This window comes from Rhinolophus sinicus, linkage group LG15, assembly GCF_036562045.2.
Source record: "Rhinolophus sinicus isolate RSC01 linkage group LG15, ASM3656204v1, whole genome shotgun sequence".
Lineage (NCBI taxonomy): Eukaryota > Metazoa > Chordata > Mammalia > Chiroptera > Rhinolophidae > Rhinolophus > Rhinolophus sinicus.
In genome coordinates, this window is record NC_133764.1 from 28074536 (window position 1) to 28097475 (window position 22940).

The 22940-nt window shown below is 40.3% G+C and overlaps 1 protein-coding gene and 1 non-coding gene across 15 annotated transcripts in view; both read left to right on the top strand.

The window, feature by feature from the left end:
* Positions 1 to 22940, top strand: part of TANC2 (tetratricopeptide repeat, ankyrin repeat and coiled-coil containing 2) — a 341035-nt gene that overhangs the window by 297227 nt on the left and 20868 nt on the right. For all 14 annotated transcript variants that reach the window (XM_074320171.1, XM_074320173.1, XM_074320174.1 and 11 more), the window contains 5 exons: positions 2338 to 2446; positions 10420 to 10542; positions 11717 to 11953; positions 16309 to 16494; positions 17677 to 17770. In XM_074320171.1, the coding sequence (XP_074176272.1) occupies positions 2338 to 2446; positions 10420 to 10542; positions 11717 to 11953; positions 16309 to 16494; positions 17677 to 17770 (749 nt within the window). The remainder of the gene's footprint in view (positions 1 to 2337; positions 2447 to 10419; positions 10543 to 11716; positions 11954 to 16308; positions 16495 to 17676; positions 17771 to 22940) is intronic.
* Positions 22225 to 22329, top strand: LOC141569122 (U6 spliceosomal RNA). The gene has a single exon (XR_012492514.1). It is a non-coding gene; the product is annotated as a U6 spliceosomal RNA (small nuclear RNA).

Here is a 22940-nt window from a genome sequence, read left to right on the forward strand (position 1 = left end):
AGTCACGTAAAGTAATAATTCTTACACCAGGGAGACTACAGTAATAACTGGATAGGATTTTGAGAACTTGAGATAGGGCACTTTGTAAATGCTTCTCATTATCTTCTAACTTACCTTTACTCTATTAAAATCGCCTACCAACTAAACTGGGCTTTCAAGGGATAAATGAAAGTATAGTAGCAATTTCCAGGTTTTGTGAGTGTGAAACTCTAGACTCGTTCCTTCAGATGATAGTGATGGTTCCACGCAGGCTACACTTGTCTGAGAATCCTCTCAATTAAATAGCTTCCTTTCCATTATGGTTAATCTTATCCAATCAAATAAGGTGGCATAGTATCCACTAGAATTCGGAAATTCTGTGAAGCTCAGGTGTAGAACATGGTAGAATTTCATTTTAAAGTCTTATTGGTTGGAATGAAATCTCTGAGATGATTCCTATAAGATGGACGCCCCTCCATCTCCTATTCTCCAGGGTCTTTACTGAAGCTTAAAAATTTTTTTAAAAGAAGAAATAAAAAATGCGTTTGTTTTTCAGGCTTCGCTGTGAGGTATGTTCAAATGTTAAACCTGGCAGAGTATCCAGTGTTAAGTCTGAGAGAAAATTGTCCGGTAGACATTTGGGCCTCCTTTCAGGGAATTGGCACCAACAAAATTCACTTGCTACTTTTTTCTTCTGTTGGATTAATTTATTAGGTTTGAAACTGAGATAATGGTTTCATTTCCCTCTTCTAAGACGCTCCAAATGAAAAGAATAGAAGAGTGGTGTGACCAGAGGCATAGAGAACTCTGCCGACCACTAACCTGGTGGGGAGTCAAGGGACAGTTCCCACAGGCTAGAGCCAACATGGTGATAAGGTGCCCACCAAAGGGGACTCGGTGTCCTTTCTTTAATTCCCAGTTTTCTCTTGCTTCCAAAGAACTTTATTGAGAATTTTTATATGCAATACACTGTGTTAGGCACTCTGGAGAATATAAATAACTCAGAATTTCTGTCATAAATGTAAACAGAAATACATACAACCCTTGATATACACACATAACTTGCATACACACACGCGTGTGCGCACACATACATACAGAGAGTGCAAAAAAATGTATACACATTTTAAAAAAAGAATACTGTATTAAAATTGTAATGCTCAATATATATTGATAACAGAAGATGAATACAAGTTACGTTTGACTTCTGCAATTACAAGATGTGCTCAAAGTGGTTACCATCAGCATCCAGACACTTCTGATTATGGTGAACTACTGCTTGAGCAACGCTGACCAAAGTGTCCACTTGTATACATTTTTTTGGCACCATGGTATATATGCATACATCACACTTAAAGTAGTGTATTATTAGTATGCTTTGAGCTGGAAGAAACAAAATTCCAACTCAAATGGATTGAGTAATAAAGAAATGCATTACATCATATAACCAGCGATCTAAAATTAGGACAGCTTCTAATGCTGTACAGTCACGGCTCAGACTCTGTTTTTCTACAATTCTCTTAGCTTAGTCCTTCTGCTGGCTTTGTCTTAAGCCAACTGACCACATGATTACAAGAAGGCCCCAGTAGTTCTGGGCATCATGGGCAGAGGCAGAGGTTTCCTCTTTCATAACAGATTGGGGATCTGTTAGCAAGGAGATAGCGGGGAATGGATGCCATCAGGAAACCTACAGTCTAGTAGAGGAGAGCGCATGTGGCAGTGTGGTAGGTAGTGTACTAGAGGCCTCTACATCTAGAGTGGTCATACCAAAGAGAAAGTGCTCCCTTTTCTCCACTGGAGCAAAAGGGTAGCGACTGATCAGAGAAGACTTCACTTGGGGAAGAGGTGGTTAATCCAGCTGGGACATGTTGAAGTTAAGGTATTATGGAACCTCCAGGTGGAGAAATCCAATAGATGTATATTTAAGGCTGAGAAGTCTAACTAGAGAAAAAGACATAGGAAATAGGTGGTGATGAAAGCCCTGAGGATGATGAGCTAATCCAGAGGACAGACTAGGACCAAAAGTGAGACCCTAAGGAACACTGACATTTAAAGCACGGGTGAAATGAGTTAACAGGGACAGAAAATAAAAATGAAAATCTTTTAATACCATCTGTGTGTGGGATGGGCATAAGCCAACTGCGTAGAAATGACATTTTGTGGTATTCACACATGTGATTTGGGTAAAGGACTGGTAAAAGCTAAGAACCTTTTAATACCCATTACTTGCTCAGTAGCAGGTGTCCTTCCCTAAGAGACTGGTTGAATGAGAAAGTTACAGCTAGACCTGAACAGTGCCCCACCCAAAGCAGAACTGGGGCATTAAAATTTCTAAAATGAATCTCTTTTTCTTTGCAGGAGTGGTCACACATTACTTGCCTTCTGGTTTTCCCGCCAAGAGGGAAAACTAAACCGACAGCAGACTATTGAACTGGGACATCACATCCTCAAAGCGCACATTTTTAAGGTAATTAGAGAAGTTGGAGGCTTTTTTCTTTCTATCTCCAGCAGGGTTTCCTTAGCACTGTGTTTATGAAGCTACTGTTATTCCAGTGTGGTCCTTGCTTTCTGAAATTGTTTTGTTGCAAAGTTGGTCCATCTCCTAAAATATATGGCCTGTTCCTCCGTAGGCCTTTGGAAAGAAAACCACATTTGTCATCTCCCAGTTTAGCAGATTGTTAGGCTTTCCAGGAAATGTACGTGTATAATCATTTAGATGAGAGGCATATACATGTATACATGTATATTCCCTATATGACCTACAATCTCTTATAGACAGTCATATTGTAGCAGTTAGTTGCAGGTTTTCACAATATCTGAAAACATCACTGAGAACAGTTACTCTTTCAGCTTCTTGTAATTCTGTGTTTCCCCAAAAATAAGACCGAGCCAGACCATAAGCTCTAATGCGTCTTTTGGAGCAAAAATTAATATAAGATCCAGTCTTATATAAGACCCGGTCTTATATTATATAAGACCGGGTCTTATATTAAAAATAAGACCGGGTCTTATATTAATTTTTGCTCCAAAAGACCCATTAGAGCTGATGGTCCGGCTAGGTCTTATTTTGGGGGAAACAGTTGTTTTAGTGAAGATTTTAATATTTGTGGTGCTGTGATTTTCATACTATCTGGAACCAACAATAACCTTCTTTGAGCTACTTCCCCCATTCTCTCTTCAAATTATAATCCCAGTTTTTCTCCCAGTAGTTTCAAAACTTTTAAGAACTATAGCATCAGCTCCCCTCTCTCAACATTCACAAGGCTGGACTGGAGGACTGAGAGGAAGGCACACATTCACTGTTTAGGCACGTATGCATGCGTTTGTTTCTTCAGCACTTACTGAAGCATTGTCCTAGGGATTATTAGGGATACAAAAACAAAAAAGATACAGCCCCTAATCTCAAGGAATTTATCATGTTGATAGCATGTGGGGTAAAGCACAAAGATTGAGGAAGTATGTTCTTCTGATTTTTCTAGCATACAGTTTGCCAACAGTCTGTTCCTTTCAATCCCTACAATCTTTTTTAGACTGCTTTTCCTGCCTCAGGATTGAGAAATTCAGGTATTTTAAGCAGTGCTCTGGGTTGGACTTCCCCCAGGAGATACTTTTAAAGATAAAACAGTTCTCTTCAGAGAGAAAGATGGCATTAAGGTCAACTCCAAGCGCCTAGCAAATTCTTCCCAGTATATAAGCACACAGCCAGAGCAGCCTGTTCATCAGATGGACACCAGTGAAAGGCAGTGACAGGTCCTTTATTTGACTTGTAATTATCTTATCTAACAAATCACTGTACCAAAACATGACCTTACCCAGTGACCTTATTCAGTGGGAGCAGAGTGGGACTAAAATAACAGGCAAGGTGTCTGATTCCAATTTCAAGTGGACCAAAAACCATCTGCTACTTATGTACCTTCTGAGATCATTACCCTTCTGTTAGATAGGAAAGGAACTTAACTTTTGAGCATCACCACTTTAAACACTTAAGCTTAGCATCACCGTATGCCTAGGATCAGATGCAAAGTTTATGCCTGTCTTTTCTGCACCATAAAATAAACACCGCATTAACAGACAAATGATGCGAAGTTTTGTTTGACCCAGTGTGACTTTATTCGATACGTGGAGACCTACATTTAAACCGTACACTCCTGTCATTGACACAGTTTTATCTTATGTTGCTACAGACAACACAGTTGCCTGAGATAAGAGTGGCTCCCTGTGTGATTCAGAACATAAATACTCAGGGGTACAGCATATGGCGATGACGTGACTGTGAGCTGAAGAATGTAGACTTGGACTGTAGTTTTCCTGATGCAGTGCTTTCAGGGTCGTTTAAATGCAGAGAGCTCCCTGTTGATAGTTGTCTTGACTTGTTTCAAGTCAAGTTGTTGTCCTTTCAATTTCAGTTGTGGAGGGTGCTGTTCTGCTTCAAGTTGTTGTCCTTTCAGTCTTAGTTGCAGGGGGTGCAGCTCACCATCCCTTGCAGGATGCGAGGAGTTGAACCCGCAGCCTTGTGGTTGAGAGCCCACCGGCCCATGTGGGAATCGAACCGGCAGCCTTCAGAGTTAGGAGCACAGAGCTCCAACTGCCTGAGCCACCGGGCCAGCGCAAAAATTTTCCCCTTTTAAATTAAAGAAAATAAAATTAGCCATTTTAAGTTAATATCTCAGTGGCATTTCATACATTTACAGTATTACTGTTCAAGTTTTTGTGTAACATGTCTCAGTTCTCTTGGATATATATCTAGGAGTGGAATTGATAGACATATAGTAACTATGTTTAACATTTTGAGGAATTGCCAGTCTGTTTTTCAAAGTGGCTTTACCATTTCACAATTTCACCAGCAATGTCTGAGGGTTCCAATTTTTTTCAAAACCTTGCCAATACGTGTCAGACATTGTCTGCCTTATTTTAGCCATTTTAGTGGGTATGAGGTAGTTTCTCATTGTGGTTTTAATTTGTATTTCCTTAGTGACCAATAATCTTGAGCACTTATAATTCTTTTGTAATCCTCTAATTGCCATTTAGATCTTTTCTAGTCTATGAAAAGAAAGGAGGATGTTTGTGAATTGTGGCCAGAGAAATTTCAATCTAGTTTGTAATGCAGGGTGTTTCACTGGGTTGGGTCTAGTCCCTGGAAGGATTTCCGGAGTGCTCTTACAATTAGCTCCCTAAATGCTGCCCTTTAAAATGTTCCTTTGATTGGTCAATCTATAACATTTCTTATCAGAACAGAACTATTAGCCTGAGGGGAAAAGTGCTATAAATAGGCATCTGGAGAGTAGAAGATCCTTTGACAGCAATCAAAAAGCATGGGTTCAAGTACAGACTCTGCCACTTACCTTAAGCAGTCTCAGTTTTCTCATCTGTAAAATGGTAACAATATCTAACTCGCACGATTGTTTTAAGGATCACAGATACAAGATATATTATGTACATTATAAAATGCAAAATACTAGGCATATATCCAGGATAGCTTTGAGGATCAAAATTAAGAGTAAAAATCTCTTTCCTGATTAAAAAGACTTAATAACAAACATAAATTTTAGGTGGTAATATCATCCTTTCACTTCAGAGGTTACTCAGCATCGTCTGTAGCAGTGATCAGCAAATAGAGCTTTGCAGTCCATATAGCCTCTGTCGACACCACTTAACTCTGCCATTGCCGCTCAAAGGCACCCAGAGACAATACAGAAATGAATGAGCATGGTTGAATTCTCATCAGACGAGATTTATGAAAACTGGTCGAAAGCTGGATTTGGTGTTGGGCCATAGTTTGCCAACCCCTTCCCTACAATGAAAGGCGCCATTCCCTTTGTTTACCAGGATCCTTTCCTTATAACCAAATACAGCCATGTGGATGGTCAGATAAGAAGAGTAATAATCTGTGTGAGATACTTGGATACCTACAAGTGGATCACCGAAGATATATTTGTCAATAATTTGCCTTAAAGAAACTCATTGAATAACCCCAAGGTTAGTGTTTGCCATGATCTTAAGATACCTGAGCCATAGCTAAGATCCCTAAGAGAAGATGACTCTGTTGCTTCATGCTTTCCCTTTTTTTATGACGTATTCAAAAATACTGAGCAAACGTACTACCAGCTGGGAACAGTGTTATAAATTTAGATGCTAACAAATATTTAAGAAAGGGACTCTATTACCATTTATCTCTGACAAAAAGAGATTTCTTCTTGCCTGAGCTATAGTTATAGATACCGAAAAGAAACTTTTCTAGTTATCTGAACCTAAAGTTCTCTTTAAGAATCCATCATCTTAGAATTTAATTATATGGGTTTTTTGGCTATATCCTGCCTGGTAATGAGCTCTGCCTGTCACTTTTGCAGAGCTGAGTTTAAACTGAAACTCTTTCCTGCCACACCCCACCCAGTAGTAGAAATCAGTAGAGCAAATCCTTGGTACAAGAAAAACTAATACTCCCAATCCTAGTGTCCGTCTCTATGTTTCAGACTTATTTCCTGTGTATTTACTCCAACCTCACTGGGACTCTCAGTGCTGCTTTGTGGTCCATTTACTGGACCATTTTTTTGAAGTTCATTTACCAAGGTCTGTTCTTACTCAGCTCCCTTCCCCATTTCTTTTTCCTCTAGTTCTTAACCAAGTTAATTAACTCAACAAACAGCTTGACTTATGAGTCACTGAAAAAATAAAGCCATGAAGTTTGGCTTCCTTTAACTGCCCTCCTCTTCTCACCAGTGAATCAATGTATGTCATCATCAACTCTTTCGTCCCTTTTTCTTTTCTCGGGAAGAAGAGATGTCCCTGTTCCTCTTTTTTTTGGTGTTATTATGAAATTTTTAGAACATAGGGAAGCATAGATCATTGAGTAAACAAATGCTATCTATCATTTTTAACAAGAGTTAAGATTTTTCCAGGTTCGCTGTTCAAATCTTTATTTTTAAGAAACAAAAATGTAGCAAATGCAATAGAAGCCCCCTTTTTTCCCTCTTACCCCATTTCTCTCCCTTCGCAGATATTTTCTGCCCTTAAGTTAGCATGTGTTCTTCTCATCAATAATTTGTACTTTTCCAATATAAATATATATTCATAAACAATATACAAAATTATTTCATGTTTTTTTAAACTTGGCATACACAGTATCATACTCTATATATAATACTATGGATAGCTGAGATTTAGCTGTAGATCTAGATCAGTGGCTTTTGACTTTGGCTATATAGTGGTCCCCCCTTATCCACAGGGGATACCTTCCAAGACCCCTAGTGGATCCCTGAAACCACGGGTTGTACCGAGCCCTTCCACGCTGCCCGAGATGTGGAAGCAGCTTCTTCATCAGCAGATGGATGTAGCCTCTCCAGTAGTTTTTATATTTTTCAATCCAAACCTCTTCCTGAATCTGTGTAACCATCCCTTACTTGCAGTAAATGGCTGGTGTCGCTCCTTTCAGGGGATCCTTTGCTGAAGTCTTCATGCAGGCTCAGTGCTTTCTGGCACAACATATTGCTGTGAGTTGGAACATGTTTTCTGTTCATGTCTTCCACCCACAAATTTAATACCTTTTCTATCTTAACTAAGCGTTTATCACACACTGTGGCCATAACTTTTGTAGTGGAGGTACAAAAGCAAAATTGGCACGGTTTCTTTTTCCTTCACAATTTCTCAGATAGAAGATTCGTCCTTACTGTATATCTTAACAACCTCAGCATTCAATTTTCTTTTCCTTATTAAGTCAAGAACTTTCACCTTTTGGGGCGGCCAGATGGCTCAGTTGGTTAGAGCACGAGCTCTGAACAACAGGGTTGCCAGTTCCATTCCTACATGGGCCAGTGAGCTGCGCCCTCCACAACTAGATTGAAGACAACGAGCTGCCGCTGAGCTTCGGGAGGGGCGGCCGGATGGCTCAGTTGGTTAGAGCGTGAGCTCTCAACAACAAGGTTGCCGGTTCAATTCCCTCATGGGATGGTGGGCTGTGCCCACTGCAACTAAAGATTAAAAATGGCGGCTGGACTTGGACCTGAGCTGCACCCTCCACAACTAGATTGAAGGACAATGACTTGGAGCTGATGAGTCCTGGAGAAACACACTGTTCCCCAATATTCCCCAATTGAAAAATTAAATAATAATAATACATTTTTTAAAAAAAGAGCCTTCACCTTTTCTCGTAAAGAAAGCACTTTATGGCTTCTCTTTGATGTAGTTGAATTGCCAGCATCACTACTGTTGTGCTTTGGGGCCATTATTAAGTAAAATAAGGGTCACCTGAGCACAAGCACTGAACAGCCAATCCGATAACCAAGGCAGCTTCTAAAGTGACTGGCAGGCAGGTAGTATAACAGTGTGGGTACACTGGACAAGGGATGATTCACGACCCAGCAGGATGGAGCAGGACAGCGCGGAATTTCATCATGCTACTCAGAATGGCGTGCAATTTAACACTTAGGAATTGTTTATTTCTGGAATTTTCTATTTAATATTTTTGGACTGCAGTTGATTGCAAGTAACTGAAACCACAGAAAGTGAAACCATGGGTAAGGGAGACTACTGTACATTAGATTATCCTCAGGAGCTTTAAACACATGCATATATTTCTCAGCCTTACTCCCAGAGGTTAATTAATAAATCTTACTTCTTAGAGCCATTTTACAGAAAACTGAGTATAAAATACAGATCGTTCCCGTGTACTCACTCTCCCCCACATTTTCCTCTGTTACTAACATCTTGCACTGATGTGGGGCATTTGTTGTAATTGATGAACGTGTATTAATATATTATTAGCTGAAGTCCATAGTTTGCATTAGGATTCACTGTCGTGTTGTACAGTTCTGTGGACTTTACCAAACACATAATATCCAATGTCTACCATTACAGTAGCATACACAATAGTTTCACTGCCCCGAAAATTCCAAAGCTGTCAAAAGTACTCCTAGATAACTCTGAAGGATTGGCAGGAACACCCAGTGAAAAGCAGCTGCAAACTGCTCTCTGGTGCTTCATTCTATCTAGATCTTGGCCCAGTAATTATTCTCCAACTTGTTAGTCCTCCCATGTTCTCATAAGAGGATGTTTTTTTCTTTTTTTAATTTTATACAGCTTTTCCTAGTTGTCCTTAGCAGGAATGTGTGTCCAAATTATCTAGATCCACCATTATCAGAAGTGGAAGTCCATCCAACTTCCCTTGAGCAGAAATTACGCCCCAGCATTCTGGGAACATCAGCTTTTCTCTAAATCTCTTTGCCCTTCTCATTTAAAAATTTGTTGGTATTCTGAATGACTGAAACTGTCCTGGGTATCACACAGAAGAAAGAGATGATTTACATCCAAGAAAACTAAATCCAGACTTGTAGGCCCTGAGCAGAGAAGTACGAGTTCGTGCATCTTTCAGAAACGCTTAATACAACATTGCTGATTTGGACATAAATAGAACAACCTTATCCTTTGTGCATTTCAAGGAACAAAGCAAGCAGAAGTAGCTTAAGTTTTTAAAAAAGAATACCTCCCAGATCCACTTACTAGGTCTCCAATTTCATTGTTAATATCTCCCTGCCCTTGAAAGTTCCTGCTTTAATTCACTTGACCCAGATATTGGCAGAACAGTAAGATGATTGCCAGAGTCTTGCCCTAACAACAGAAAATTTAAAAAAAATTATTTAAATTATTTAAACTTCCTTTTGAAGAAGCCCACATGAAAGGGGCAAACATTAGTACACGCCGTAGGACCTAAGCCAGTCCTAGGAGAGAGAAGTGGTTGCTGAATGGCAGTCAAACGTATGTTGTTGTTTTCCTGCCATGATCATTGTAGGGTGTATCAGTCAGGGTGAAGCGTGCTAGCTACTGGAACAAACTTGCAGACTCTCAATGCCTTTGTCGCTCGCTTACGACCCAGTACAGCTCACTGGGCAGCTTGGTCCATGTAGTGGTGAGTCTCAGAGGGCTCCATGGATCCTCTGCCTGCAGTGAGGAAGAACCGTAGGAAGTGTGGGAAACACGCAGGAGGCGTGGGGCCCAGCCTGGGCAGGGCGTACGACTTCTGCCCATGTTTTATTAGCCAGGATTCAGTCACATGGCCCACATAACTGTAAAGGAGGCTGGGAAATACAGCTTTCCCAAATGCCCAGGAGGGAGATGAGATGGAGATCGATGACAACATTGCATTATCTGTCTCAGGGTGTATTTTACTAACTTGAATGTAAGAGATTGGTTCAAGAAGGCTAATAGAAAAAGTGTGGGGGAAAATTACATCTGGATACAGCAAAACAGAGAGGGATTAAGTAGATTTGTTGCCAGAAACTGCTGAGATAGAGACATCTCATTTAGCTTGTTCCCAGTCTTTGTTCCCATATTTTTAAGGTGACACTCTGCTCTCATTTGTTGGTACCCCACACCTGGAGGGTACTAACTTAATACCCGTGTACTTTGTAGCTGGCTACTAATTTAATTGTCTCTATATTCCTTTTTCAGGGTTTGAGTAAAAAAGTTGGCGTATCATCCTCCATTCTCCAAGGTCTCTGGATCTCCTATAGTACAGAAGGTCTTTCCATGGCATTGGCATCTTTGCGAAATCTCTACACTCCAAATATAAAGGTAAATGTGTATAAATTACAGTTACATTAAAATAGTAACTGAAAAAATAAAATTAGGAAGACATTTAAGTGGCTATTTAATTGATCTTTGACTTGTCTTTGACTGTCTTATATTGATAATGGGGGGTGCCAAAAAAAATCTACACACATAACTTTGTATTAATCTTTGTATCGGTGTATATTGAGTATTACAATTTTAATACAACTTTTTTCCTTTCTTAAAATGTGGGGCCTGCCCGGTGGCTCATGCGGTTAGAGCTCCATGCTCCTAACTCCAAAGGCTGCCAGTTCGATTCCCACATGGGCCAGTGGGCTCTCAACCACAAGGTTGCCAGTTCAATTCCTCAAGTCCCGCAAGGGATGGTGGGCTGTGCCCCCTGCAACTAAGATTGAACACGGCACCTTGAGCTGAGCTGCTGCTGAGCTCCCGGATGGCTCAGTTGGTTGGAGCGCGTCCTCTCAACCACAAGGTTGCCGGTTCGACTCCCGCAAGGGATGGTGGGCAGTGCCCCCTGCAACTAGCAACGGCAACTAGACCTGGAGCTGAGCTGCGCCCTCCACAACTAAGACTGAAAGGACAACAACTGGAAGCTGAATGGCACCCTCCACAACTAAGATTGAAAGGACAATAACTTGACTTGGAAAAAAGGCCTGGAAGTACACACTGTTCCCCAATAAAGTCCTATTCCCCTTCCCCAGTAAAATCTTTTTTTTTTTTAAATGTGTATACATTTTTTTGGCACCCTCTGTATTTTAAATTGTTACCTTTTATTCTGTGAGTTGAAGACTAAACCTATTGATCTTCTACCTTCTGTAAGCAGACTCTGATTTATAGGGTCAGGTCCTGCTGCTTCTAGGGAGTAAATCAATCTTGGGTAGGCTTTGTTTTGATAGGAGCTTTTGTGACCAACAGTTCACTTAGCAGAGACTGAGTTCAGAACTACAGTATGGGTGGCATTTGCTCTAGTTACTGAGAGGTTTATGTAAAAGAGACTATTTATATCCCTTTCCAAAGGCAAAGCGTGGAAAAAGGAACAAATGATAATTATGACCAAGTAGTTATTAAATGCTACTAGGCACTATTGTGGGGTCCCAGATGACTCAATAGAAGATGACTAAAAGGATGTGACTGATATTTGTCTGAGTCTTATTTCTATTTATTTACCTATTTCTAGGTCAGCCGACTGCTGATTTTGGGAGGTGCCAACATTAATTACCGGACAGAGGTTTTAAATAATGCTCCAATTCTGTGCGTCCAGTCTCATCTTGGTTACACAGAAATGGTGGCCCTGCTGTTGGAGTTCGGGGCCAATGTGGACGCCTCTTCTGAAAGCGGTTTGACACCTCTGGGCTATGCCGCTGCCGCAGGCTTCCTGAGTATCGTCGTGCTGCTGTGCAAGAAACGGGCCAAGGTAACGGCTGCCTGGCTCTGCTGCTTTCCTCTCCTCCTGCTGTCATCTTCCTTATCTCCTGTGTTAACTCACGAGTCTAGGTAGAGCACATCAGGCCCTATTAGGGAACAGATCAAAGGGAGTACTGGCTCTGCATACATCCCAGTGTTTGTATGCCAGTTCCACACTGCCTCCGGACACAGCCCTAAAACCTTGGAGAGGCACTTAGGAAACTGCATTATCAGCAGCCACAAAAAGCCCCTGCCTAACAACCAAGAAATTCTCCACTGAGCTCAGAGCAAGGAAGGAGTAGAGGAGCAGGGAGACTGCAGTGGGAAGTCTGAGCCGAATGGTGCCTGCAGACTCAGAACCTTTCGTGTGTAGAGAAGGCAAGTGAGCCATGGAGATAAGAACAGGGGCCAGACTCCCTCCTCCTGTCCTTGGAGATCGTCACTGTAGAGGTGTGGGGAGAAGATGGTTCTCTCTATTAATTCTCATACTGACCAGAGGTACTCAGAAGTGTTTCTGTTAGTGTATTTTAATTCTCTGAAAATGTTTCTAAAAATGTGTTTGCTTTGTAGTATCCCAAGAGCCACTGATATAAAAAGAACTCAATTTCAAAATGTTGATAGAAAGAAAAGTGCTGGTCTCAAAAATGGAGGCCTCTGGGGAAAATTGTAGCCTCTTGAAAACAAACTGAGAATTTTGGTGTTTTTGCAATGAAATATAAGTAATATGTGCAACCTCATTCTGAAGTGTCCAGTGTTCTTACCAGGGAAGAGAGTAGGACTCTGAGACTTCTCTGGGAACTGGGACTCTCAGTGACATCCCAGAGCCTTAGCTGTTTACTGGGACACAGTGATGGTCCACCTATAATGTCCTGTTCATAGGAATGAACACCTCGAGAAACAAAACAACTGGGACTTACTGTTATTATTGCAGTAAATTCACGTTCTAATCTCAGCCGGGTCTGTTGTGCTGTCCAGCTATCATTTCATTCATCTCTCGTTGTCCCCAGAGCAGATGTGTACATCATTTGTGTTCTTCTCAAGTCATTGTCAGACTTCTTTTGCCTTCCTACATTACCAACATTGAGTTCACCTCAATGTTCCTCTATCTCAAAACTCTATTATAATCGTTACCTACACTGACCTTTACTTCTGCCTCAGAGAAGGATGTGTTTACCTTTATTTCCAAAGCAATTGCCTCCACCTATATTTTTTATGTCATTATGTTGCTTATTCTCTGTTTATTTCATTCTTTTTCTAAATTCACACTACCTTTTCCCCCAGTTTCTGCAAACCTTTGAATGTCTCCTCTAATCCAAAAGAGAAATTTTCCTCTCTCCTGCAAACCAGAAGCTACCATCTCATCTCTTCCCTTCCATGTCCACCAAACCTGTCCTAAAAGTCATCTCTTCTTGCTGCCTCTGCTTCCTTACTGTTCCTTAACTAATTGTAGTCTGGCTTCCATGAGAGAAAGAGAGGGCAAGTCATTAAAATTCATAAACTTTGGAATCAAACACAACTTGGTCAAAGCCTATATTCATACTTTCTGTGAGGGCTTAGACAAGTCATTTAACCCCTCTCAATCACACTGTTTTCATCTAGAAAAATTAATGGGCTCACTTGGTGAATTAAAATGATAAAGCCTTCTCAAAAAGAAGTCTATAATCTCATGCAATGTCTAATAAATAATATCCTTTAAAAGAAAATACCCAACCTGCTGGCATTCAAATGAAGCTACTTTCTCAAAATCACTAACAACTGCTAGTCACCCAGTGAAGTAACTTTTTCTCATTTCTCACTCCTTTAAACCTCTCCATAGTATTGACAGTATTGACTGCAACGCTTCTCAAAACTCATTATATTGTCCTAGTTCTCCTCTTGCCTCTCTAATTGCTCTTCTCTCTTCCTTCTCTTAATATAACTGTTCACTAAGGTTTTGTCCTCTGGTCTTCTTCTCCACCCTCATATTCTGTCCCATGGCTTCGGCCTTAAGTTACTGAAGAATACTGGCCAGTTATTTTGTAGAATGTCCTTGAATTTCAGTTTGTTTGATATTTTGTCATCAATAGATTGAGTTTATATGTTTTGATCAAATATATAAACTCTTTTGTTTATATATTTGATCAAGAATACCACAGAAGTGCTACCGTGCCCTTATTCATGCTGCACTTCAGAGGGTGTAAGAGGAAGTTCACGTCTGTCAGTCACTTGGTTAAGGTCGTGTCTTCCAGGTGTCTCAGATCTGAAGTTACTGTTTTCCCTTTTTAATTAAGGATTATCTTTCAGGGAGATGCTTTGAGACTAGGCAATACCTTTTTTCTCGTGTTTTTGTCCATTAATTTTAGGATCCATCAGTGATTCTTGCTGCAATAATTACTGCTATGGTGTTTGCCTAATGGTGATTTTCTGTTTCCCTCATTCCTTCAACATTTATTAATTGGAATTCTACTTGTAAGACAGAGCTGTTTCTTCTCCCTCATGTATTTATTTATTCAGTTATGTATTTATAGCTCTATGGATTCCTGGGTATTGATTTCATACTATGACCTGTAACCCATTTCCATTATTATTTATTTTGTTGCTCAAATTACCCCACATTTGGCCATTGGAAGCTCCTTCAAGTTGGTTGATGTGTCCTTTCAAATCCTCTCCACCATTATTTTATGAGCACTTCTGTACTTTCTGGCACCACAAGATGTTCCAAACTCATCTTCTACCTTTTCTATCCCAACCATGGAATCAACCATTTCTCTAAGAAACCAAAGTTTCTTTTATTTGTCCCCTTAGTTCTGAGCATGAAAATTTTCAGTGACTCTCCATTACCTACTGATTAAAATTCCTACCACTTAGCCTGGCATTCAAAAATATCCATGCTCTGGTCCCAAAAGACCCTCTCAACTTTGTAGTTTAAACGTCCCCTTCATGTATCCTACCCTTACAAAAAACTAGAATTAATCATTTCCTATCTCAGCGAATTGAGATAGACCTTTTCTTAATCCATTTGGACTGCTATAACAAAATACCATAGACTGAGTGGCTCATAAACAATATTTATTTCTCACAGTTCTAGAGGCTAAGTCCCAAGATTATGGCGCCAGCAGATTTGATATCTGGTAAGAGCTTCCTCATTCACAGTTGGCACCTTCTCACTGTGTCCTCACATGGTGGAAGGGGACAAGCAAGCTCTCTGGGCCCCTATATGAGGATACTAATCCCATTCATGGGGGCTCTGCCCTCACAACCTAATCGCTTCCCAAAGGCCCCATCTCCTAATGCCATCACCTTGGGGATTAGAATTCCAGCATAATTTTGAGGGGACTATAGCACCTTTCCCTCTGAATTCATTCCTGATTCTAATTGGGAATTCTCTGACATTCTGTTGCATTTTTACTTTCCTTATGGCATTTATTATATACTCCTTTGTTGGACCGGCTTTTCTCATAGTCATTGCAGTTCCCCTACCTTGTTCAAAAGTCCTTGAGCACAGAATCTATATTTTATTATCTGTCACCTTTTTTTAATCCTGTGTGGTACCTTGCACATAGTAGGCATTCAGTAACACTTGTTAAATAAGTGGCTAAGTGGACCTAAAGCTGGGGAGAATCAGAGAGGGGAGTTCTGTTTCAAGTGCTCTAACTGCCGCTGGAGGATAACCTACTTACGTGCCAGAAAAGGCTCTTCATCTGCTGAGCCTTGTCACTAGGGGCTTTCTGGTAGATTGATCTTAATCAAGCTCTTCTTTCAGCCTGAACTTGTAACCAGTACTGCAGTTGTAGAAACTGCTGTTGGAACTTAGTCTAGCATTAAGCTCCAAGTACCTCTAGCCATTTTGGCCAGATCTTTTGAGATTCTGCCCTCCCGTTGGAAGAGAGGAGCAGCCTTTGCCAAAGTTTGGTGGTCAAAACTGTGATTCATGATATGAGATACTTTGCTTCTTTAGAAGACCAAAAAAAATTTGAGCTTCAAAATGTTTTTCTTTCCTTTCATGATTTTAAAGACAGTTTTTTTACACCAAGAGAACTACAAGTCTTTCAAATCTTGGTCAGAAAAAAACTAAGGACAAAGGAGAATGTACCTCAGGAAAACAAAGCTGGAGCTGGGAGTTTTGTGTTTTGGTTTCTTTTAATGTGAAGACAGAGCCTGACCTTATGAAATGGGGTTCTCCCCAGAGAGGCATCTACCAGGTTTGTAGCTCAGTGGTGATCTAGGCTGAGTAGGAGAGTATCTTCTAAATTTTCTCAGAGGTTGGTTCAGGGAACGGGAAAGGATGAACCTTGGTAGTCTAGCCACGTGCAGCTAGCTGATGTGACTACACTGGGAATACAGCCCAAGTCTTTGTTCACAGATTTCTCTATCCCCTTCCCGTAGGTGGATCACTTGGATAAGAATGGGCAGTGTGCTTTGGTCCATGCTGCACTCCGAGGTCATCTGGAAGTTGTCAAGTTTTTGATTCAATGTGACTGGACAATGGCTGGCCAGCAGCAAGGGGTGTTTAAGAAGAGCCACGCCATCCAACAGGCCCTCATTGCTGCAGCCAGCATGGGTTACACTGAGGTAAGAAAGCAGGTGGTAAGGTTTTGGGGGTTGGGGTTGCAATTCAATCATGATTTGATAAATGGAGTTGTACCCCAGTTTACTAATAACTCTTTTCCCAATAATTTTATTGTCATTAAATCTGGTATGTGATCTACTGTTCAACTACTTCTCACCCTCATGCTAATTATATGCATCAAACTAGAACCTCTTTCAGCTTTAGCACTAAATCAAATCCTGATTTGTAATGTTTCCAGGGTGTAAATACTCCCACCCTGGCTGATTTCAAGCCACCACTGTGACATCACTGAATACGAAGTTGTGAAGGGCTGTACAGTAGCACAGCATGTGTAATATTTCCATCATACACAATAAACAAATAATATCAAGAGCATAGGTAATAGTAAAATGTGGTTAAATAATTAGGAAGTTACGAAATTTTATCTTTTAACTTTTGTTTTAAGTGTAATTTATTTAATTGTTATTTAATTTCTAATAAACATCTTTGTTTAACAACCGTCTTGCAAAATTCCTAAAAATTGAATGATCAACTTTCGTGGGCCAGTCCAAGTCAGCTCACCTCTCACTGAAGCATGAGAGGCTTCAGTGACACAGCTACCCTGTTGACTGAACTGCTAGGTCACCAAGGGAATATTAAGTAAAATTGGAATTTTTGTTATCTATGGGAGGTTTTTTTTTAACTCTCTCTCCAAATTCCTGGAAACAAAGCTATTACTTTTCTTTGTTGTTAGCAGCCCTTTATTGTCCGCAAAACAGTCCTTATACTCCTGAGAGGAAAAAATAACATAATTGCTCTGCCCTGAAGAAACACACGCCCTAAGTTTTCTCCATATTTATTTTCTGGTTTTTGTTTATTGATTGTTTTTTTTTCTGTTTATTTATTGGTATTTTTATTGGGAGGATGAAGGATTGTTTCTTTAACTTAAATATGAGGACTATGTAATTTTTTAAATCACATGCTATATAAGTGAATTATGTTCAAGAGAAACATGTAAGCTGTACCGGAACAAATGCTCATGGCAGCTTTGGGTTTCTTTACTAGGACAGGCAGTTCAGATTCCTTTCGTGTGCAAGAGACTTCGTAACACTTGGATCATCCATGTTTCTTCCAAACCTCACAGGCTCGTGTCAGTAACATAGTGTTCCACATGAAGCTTGAGCTGACACAACTTCTTGTTTCAGATTGTCTCCTACCTACTTGATCTTCCAGAAAAAGATGAAGAGGAAGTGGAGCGAGCACAGATCAACAGCTTTGACAGTCTCTGGGGAGAGACAGGTACTTGTCACAGACATCACTCTCTTCTCTCATGAATGTGTTGTGTTTGTGTGGAGATACTGTCTGCATCTCCCACCTTGATTTTTTCTCTGGCATACCTGAGGCATCTCTGATGGCTTTTGTATTGGAGACCAGTTCAGCCAAAGTGAAAAGTCAAGCAATTTCCTTCTTTCAGTCCTCTTTCCCTTTGGATTCTCCGTATCATTAGCACCGGAGTCTTCTTTCAAACAAAACTTTCCCCCGCTCTTGTTCCTAAATATTTTCAAAAGACTGAAAGTTTCCTTACAGTGTGCCAAACCAGAGCAGAAAATAGTTGTGGTTTCTCTCTCTCTCTCTCTCTCTCTCTCTCTCTCTCTCTCTCTCAATCCCTACAGCAGTTAGGAATAAATATTTTTCCTATCAAAATAACTCTCTGCACCTACAGTTGTAAACTAGCAGGTTAAATTTTTATCTACATCTCTGGCTTAACCAAGTGATATGGCAAAGTAGTATCTGACACATTATGAGTAAAGCTGCTATCTGGATGCAGATGAAGGTGCCACCCTATAAAGCTCAGCCCCACGCAATCCCTTGTGGTCAGCAGCATAGTGATATCTATACTGCATGGTACTTACGACACAAACAGAGGCCTCGTCCTTGTGACCTTTGCAGGACATGATTGTTGTCTTTCTCCCAAGTCTAAACTGGAATATCTGGAGAAACATTAGTAACCTTTTCTGTTTTTTTTATGAAACCAGGGCAATGAAAACTAGAGACACCACAGATATGTGTCATGTTTGCCAGGAGAAGTAGACCAATATTGAGATGGCCAGTTTAAGGAGAATATTTTACCAAACAAGAAGGATATGTGTTTTGGTTAGGGTCTGAGTATTATTTTTTTTTAAAAAAGAAAAGACACTTGAATTAATTTAAAATTTAAAATTACCTATTGAATTGTGATATTTCCACCCATGGCACAAATCTTATATAAGTTCCATGGCTTCCTTAACATCACGTAGAATGGTCCAAAGCCCAGGAATTTGCTTCTCAAACAATCCCTCCCTCTGTATGAGACAAAGGGAGCAGATGCCAGGCAGCTGCAGCTTAAGAGCCTGTGACAGATTAAAGGAAAATGTGCAGCTGGGAACAGCTGCTGTCTCTGGGATCCCACCCTGAGGAAGCCAGAGGACAGGCTGAGGGAAGGAGACCGGTCAGGACATCAGCAGTTCTGGAGTGTGCATATTGTGACCCAGCGCTGCAGGAGCGACATGTTGGTTTACCACTCCTATCATCACAGCACTGCCACAGCCCCCAGCAGACCCCTGGTGTCAGGCTGTACGCCTGCGACCACTGGGGAGGGCAACAAAAAAAAGTAGTGGCCCAGTGGCGATAATGGATAGAAATTACGAGATTAACATAGTGATGAATAGCAAACACGTTCTAGTGCTGTACTTGAAAGAATTCCTTAAGAATGTTCAAGAAGGGTGTGAACTAAGTGGAAGACTTATTTTTATTGATATGAATTTCTCATTAGAATAAAACTTTATGGTCTCAGGACTTTTAAAACATTTCATGCTTTAAAGCTTGCCATAAAGTTTCTTACACTCTCTTACATATGTATCATATCTCAAGATTATTTAAAAAATCAAAGCTTTGTGTCACTTTGCTAGTCAGAATTGTGTTGTTGAACTTGATATTTATATGAAATAATGTCAGCATTATAAACATAAAATGTTATTTAAATATAAGTTAGAATGAAATGTATTGGTAGTATGATTTATAGATCTATAAAAAGTTATTTGACCTCAGAAACATTTCTGGGAAATAATGTCATTGCTATGTAAAAATTTTCCAACAACTCACCGCTAGTGTGTTACAATAGACTGGGTGTTGCTTTTCTATCAATAGTGATGGATTTATTACTAAGTATACATGTTCCTTTCTAATCTATAGCACATAACCATTTAAAATTTATAATGACCTACAGAATCGTGACATTTTCTCCAATGGCAAAATCTTATGTATGTTTCCCTTATACAGGGAATGAAGGTCTATGACCGGCAGTCAGCTGGTTGAGGTCTCATATCTGCAACCCTGACCTATCCAATCTAGGACACCACTAACTACAAGAAACTATATAACCATTATATTATGTGCCACTACAAAAAAATTAAAAATCTGCCTATTAAGCTGACACAATTATTTATTGTAACATCAATTGCAAGATGTATTCCAATATTAGAAATGTTAAAATGTGCAGGAAAAAGAGTATACCTTAGAATCAATGAAATATATCTTAACATATAATGAAATAGTAATTGGGATGTAATTTTTACATATCAGATTTTCTAAAAGCAGATCACAGGAATATCCTAGTTGCTTTTGTCCCCTTTTTGCAGCCTCTTTATCTTTCCAGATAGCAGCTTTCTACATTCAGCTTTCACCATCTGGCTGGCCCCCTCCCATCCCACAGGGTTTTCACAGACTGCTCATGGAACAACACAGACAAAAAGCAATTGAGGTGACATGATTGTTCACTACTCCCTCCTCTCTTTTGTCTGATGGGCGTAGGCTAGGATGACCGTTAAAAGCTAGCAACCCTGGAGGGCCTGAGCCATCCAAAAGCCCAAAAGAAGCCAGAGTTTGCAAAGTAAACAAGATACTCTAAATTCATGCCCTCATCACCCCTTGCCTCAGGTTTTCACAATGACCTCTTAGCTGATCTTCTTGTCTCTAGCCTCACCCTTTTGTGATTCATCTCCCAGACTTCAGCCAACGTGATCTTTCTAAGCCACAATCTGTTCATGTCACTTTCCTGCTTACCACCCTTCAATGACCACCTGTAGCATGAAGTTATTTAACGTAGCATGAAGAGACCAGTGATGCTTTCTAGCCTTATCTATTACCTGTCTTCTCCAGTAACTCCAATAACACTACACACGCTGTTTCCCACCTCTCTGCCTTCACACGTGCTCTCTCTCTGCCTAGCATGCTTCCCCCTTGCCCTTGCATGCCTGTAAGTCTCCTGTTTCTCTTTAGCATCCAGCTCAGATTGTCATCTCTTCCTGGAGACCTTCTCAGATACTTCTTCCTTTGTGCCCCCGCCATACAACCAGCGTCCATGGACTTGTGTCTGTTGTGCATATCGCACTGTGTAGTAACGTAGTTGTTTATTTGTCTGTTATCCTTACCTCAACCATGAGTTCCCTGAGAGCAGAGACAGTATCTGACAAATAGCTCAATAAAGGTTTGATTAATGTTGTTTTGGATCCTAGCAGTGATCAGTGTATGTCTTTCCAACCACCTCCCTCCCATTGGTCTTACATGACCTGTCTGCTGTACTCTTTCAAGGTTGAAAGTAGGTAAACAAAAGAACCATTTGCTTCACTGCGATGTATTAAGTGTCAGCACCCCATCCAAGCAGACTCTGGCTATTTCCCCAACTGTAAGCCGCATCCTGTCTGCCTCTTCAAACTCCTTAGATGTTTCCATTTGAAAAAAAAGGACCGTTTATGTCATATAATGTCATCAGACGCCGACAAGCTAGGGAACAAATTCTGTTGCTGGTCTCTCAGGAAGAGATTTGGCTCCAAACTGCTGTGTTTGCTCTAAGAATTTGTTGTTTTACAGAACTGGCTTTACCTTCATCTTCATTTTTTCAAAAGTTTTAACAGTTTTTGATAAGACTTCTATAAAATCCAGCCAAAGCAACTCCTTGGCGCTTGGATTTAGAAAAGCCCAGGCCCCATTTTACAGAGTTGTGTTGTTCTGAGATGAAATTGGCCAGCTGTGTTAATCACCATGTGCAGCTATCAGCTGGAGATCCAGCCAAATTACCTCATAACCTAAGCAACAGAGCAGATACAACAAAGAAAAAGGCCAAGTGGAACATTCTCTCTCATATAAATGTGTTACCCGGTGGGCCAGCCAGAGCAGCACAGCTCCGGGTTAGAGTGAACAGCGTAAGTTTAGCTTTCGAGGTGGGCACTGGCTGTGCACGTTCTACTGTGTTCTGCTCTGTGTTGTCTCAGCATCATTGTTAAGAGACTTGATTCTGAAATATCGTCTGTGTTTTCTCCAGGGCACTATACATTCTTTTGTGTAAAAGAATGTATTTGCCCCCCCCCCCCATACATGGGACATTAAAACGGAAGTTTGCTACAACCCTGTTACCTAGTAGTTACTTTAAATGGGATCAGAACATGGGAGTTAGAAATTTTCCACATCATTTGTTTTGTGTACCAACGGGGTGGTATGGTTCCTAACAAGTATCTAGCCCAGTCAAGTTCTTCCCCCCCCACCCCAGCGTTACTGAGATATAATTGACATATATAACATTGTATAAGTTTAAGATGGGCAATGTGATGATTTCCAGTCAAGTTCTCAAACTGCTCTTGTGTTTTTTTCCCTGAATTATTAGAAATATAAACTTGAGAAAGAGGGAAGATCACTTTGATTTAAAGAATAAAAGGCAAGTGCTCGCTTTGGCAGCACATATACTAAAATTGAAACAATACAGAGAAGATCAGCATGGCCCCTGCACATGGTCCCTGCAAATTCGTGAACCGTTCCATATTTTTTTAATTAAAAAAAACCCAAAAGAATAAAAGACAAAAACTTCTTTGTCAAGTAAATAATCAGACCAATCAATACCTGTAGTCATTAATTCAGGGCTTGAGAACTTGGAAATGACCCTCACCCAGATAGGACCAAGCCTCTTCCCTTCTGTGATACCAATATTTACAAACTGAAATATTATCTGTACCTGTCAAATGTTATCTTTTTCTGATTTGTCATTGGAGTAGTTGGCCATAATAAAGGAAGGACCTGCTGACTACTACAATCTATTTTCCAAGTCAGTTTGGAACAAAGTTATCTTGCTTCAAAAGTATAACCCTTGCCATCTTCTAACAATGTTTACCATCCTCCCTACCCTCAACCATTCTTTTAAACACTAAACCTGTGTGTTTGCTATCTCCTGGTTAAATGAGACAAAAATATATGAAGTACATCTCCAGATTCTGCTTGCTACTATTGAAATAGTACTCAGAGGATGAAATAGGTACTTACAGAATCTCCACTGTATCAAAGATAAGAAACAATGGACAACAGCACGAAAAGAATGTTCAAATGTCTTCCTGCTGTGTCCTATATACTCACCATAGCAATTTTTTATCTGTGACTCCATTAT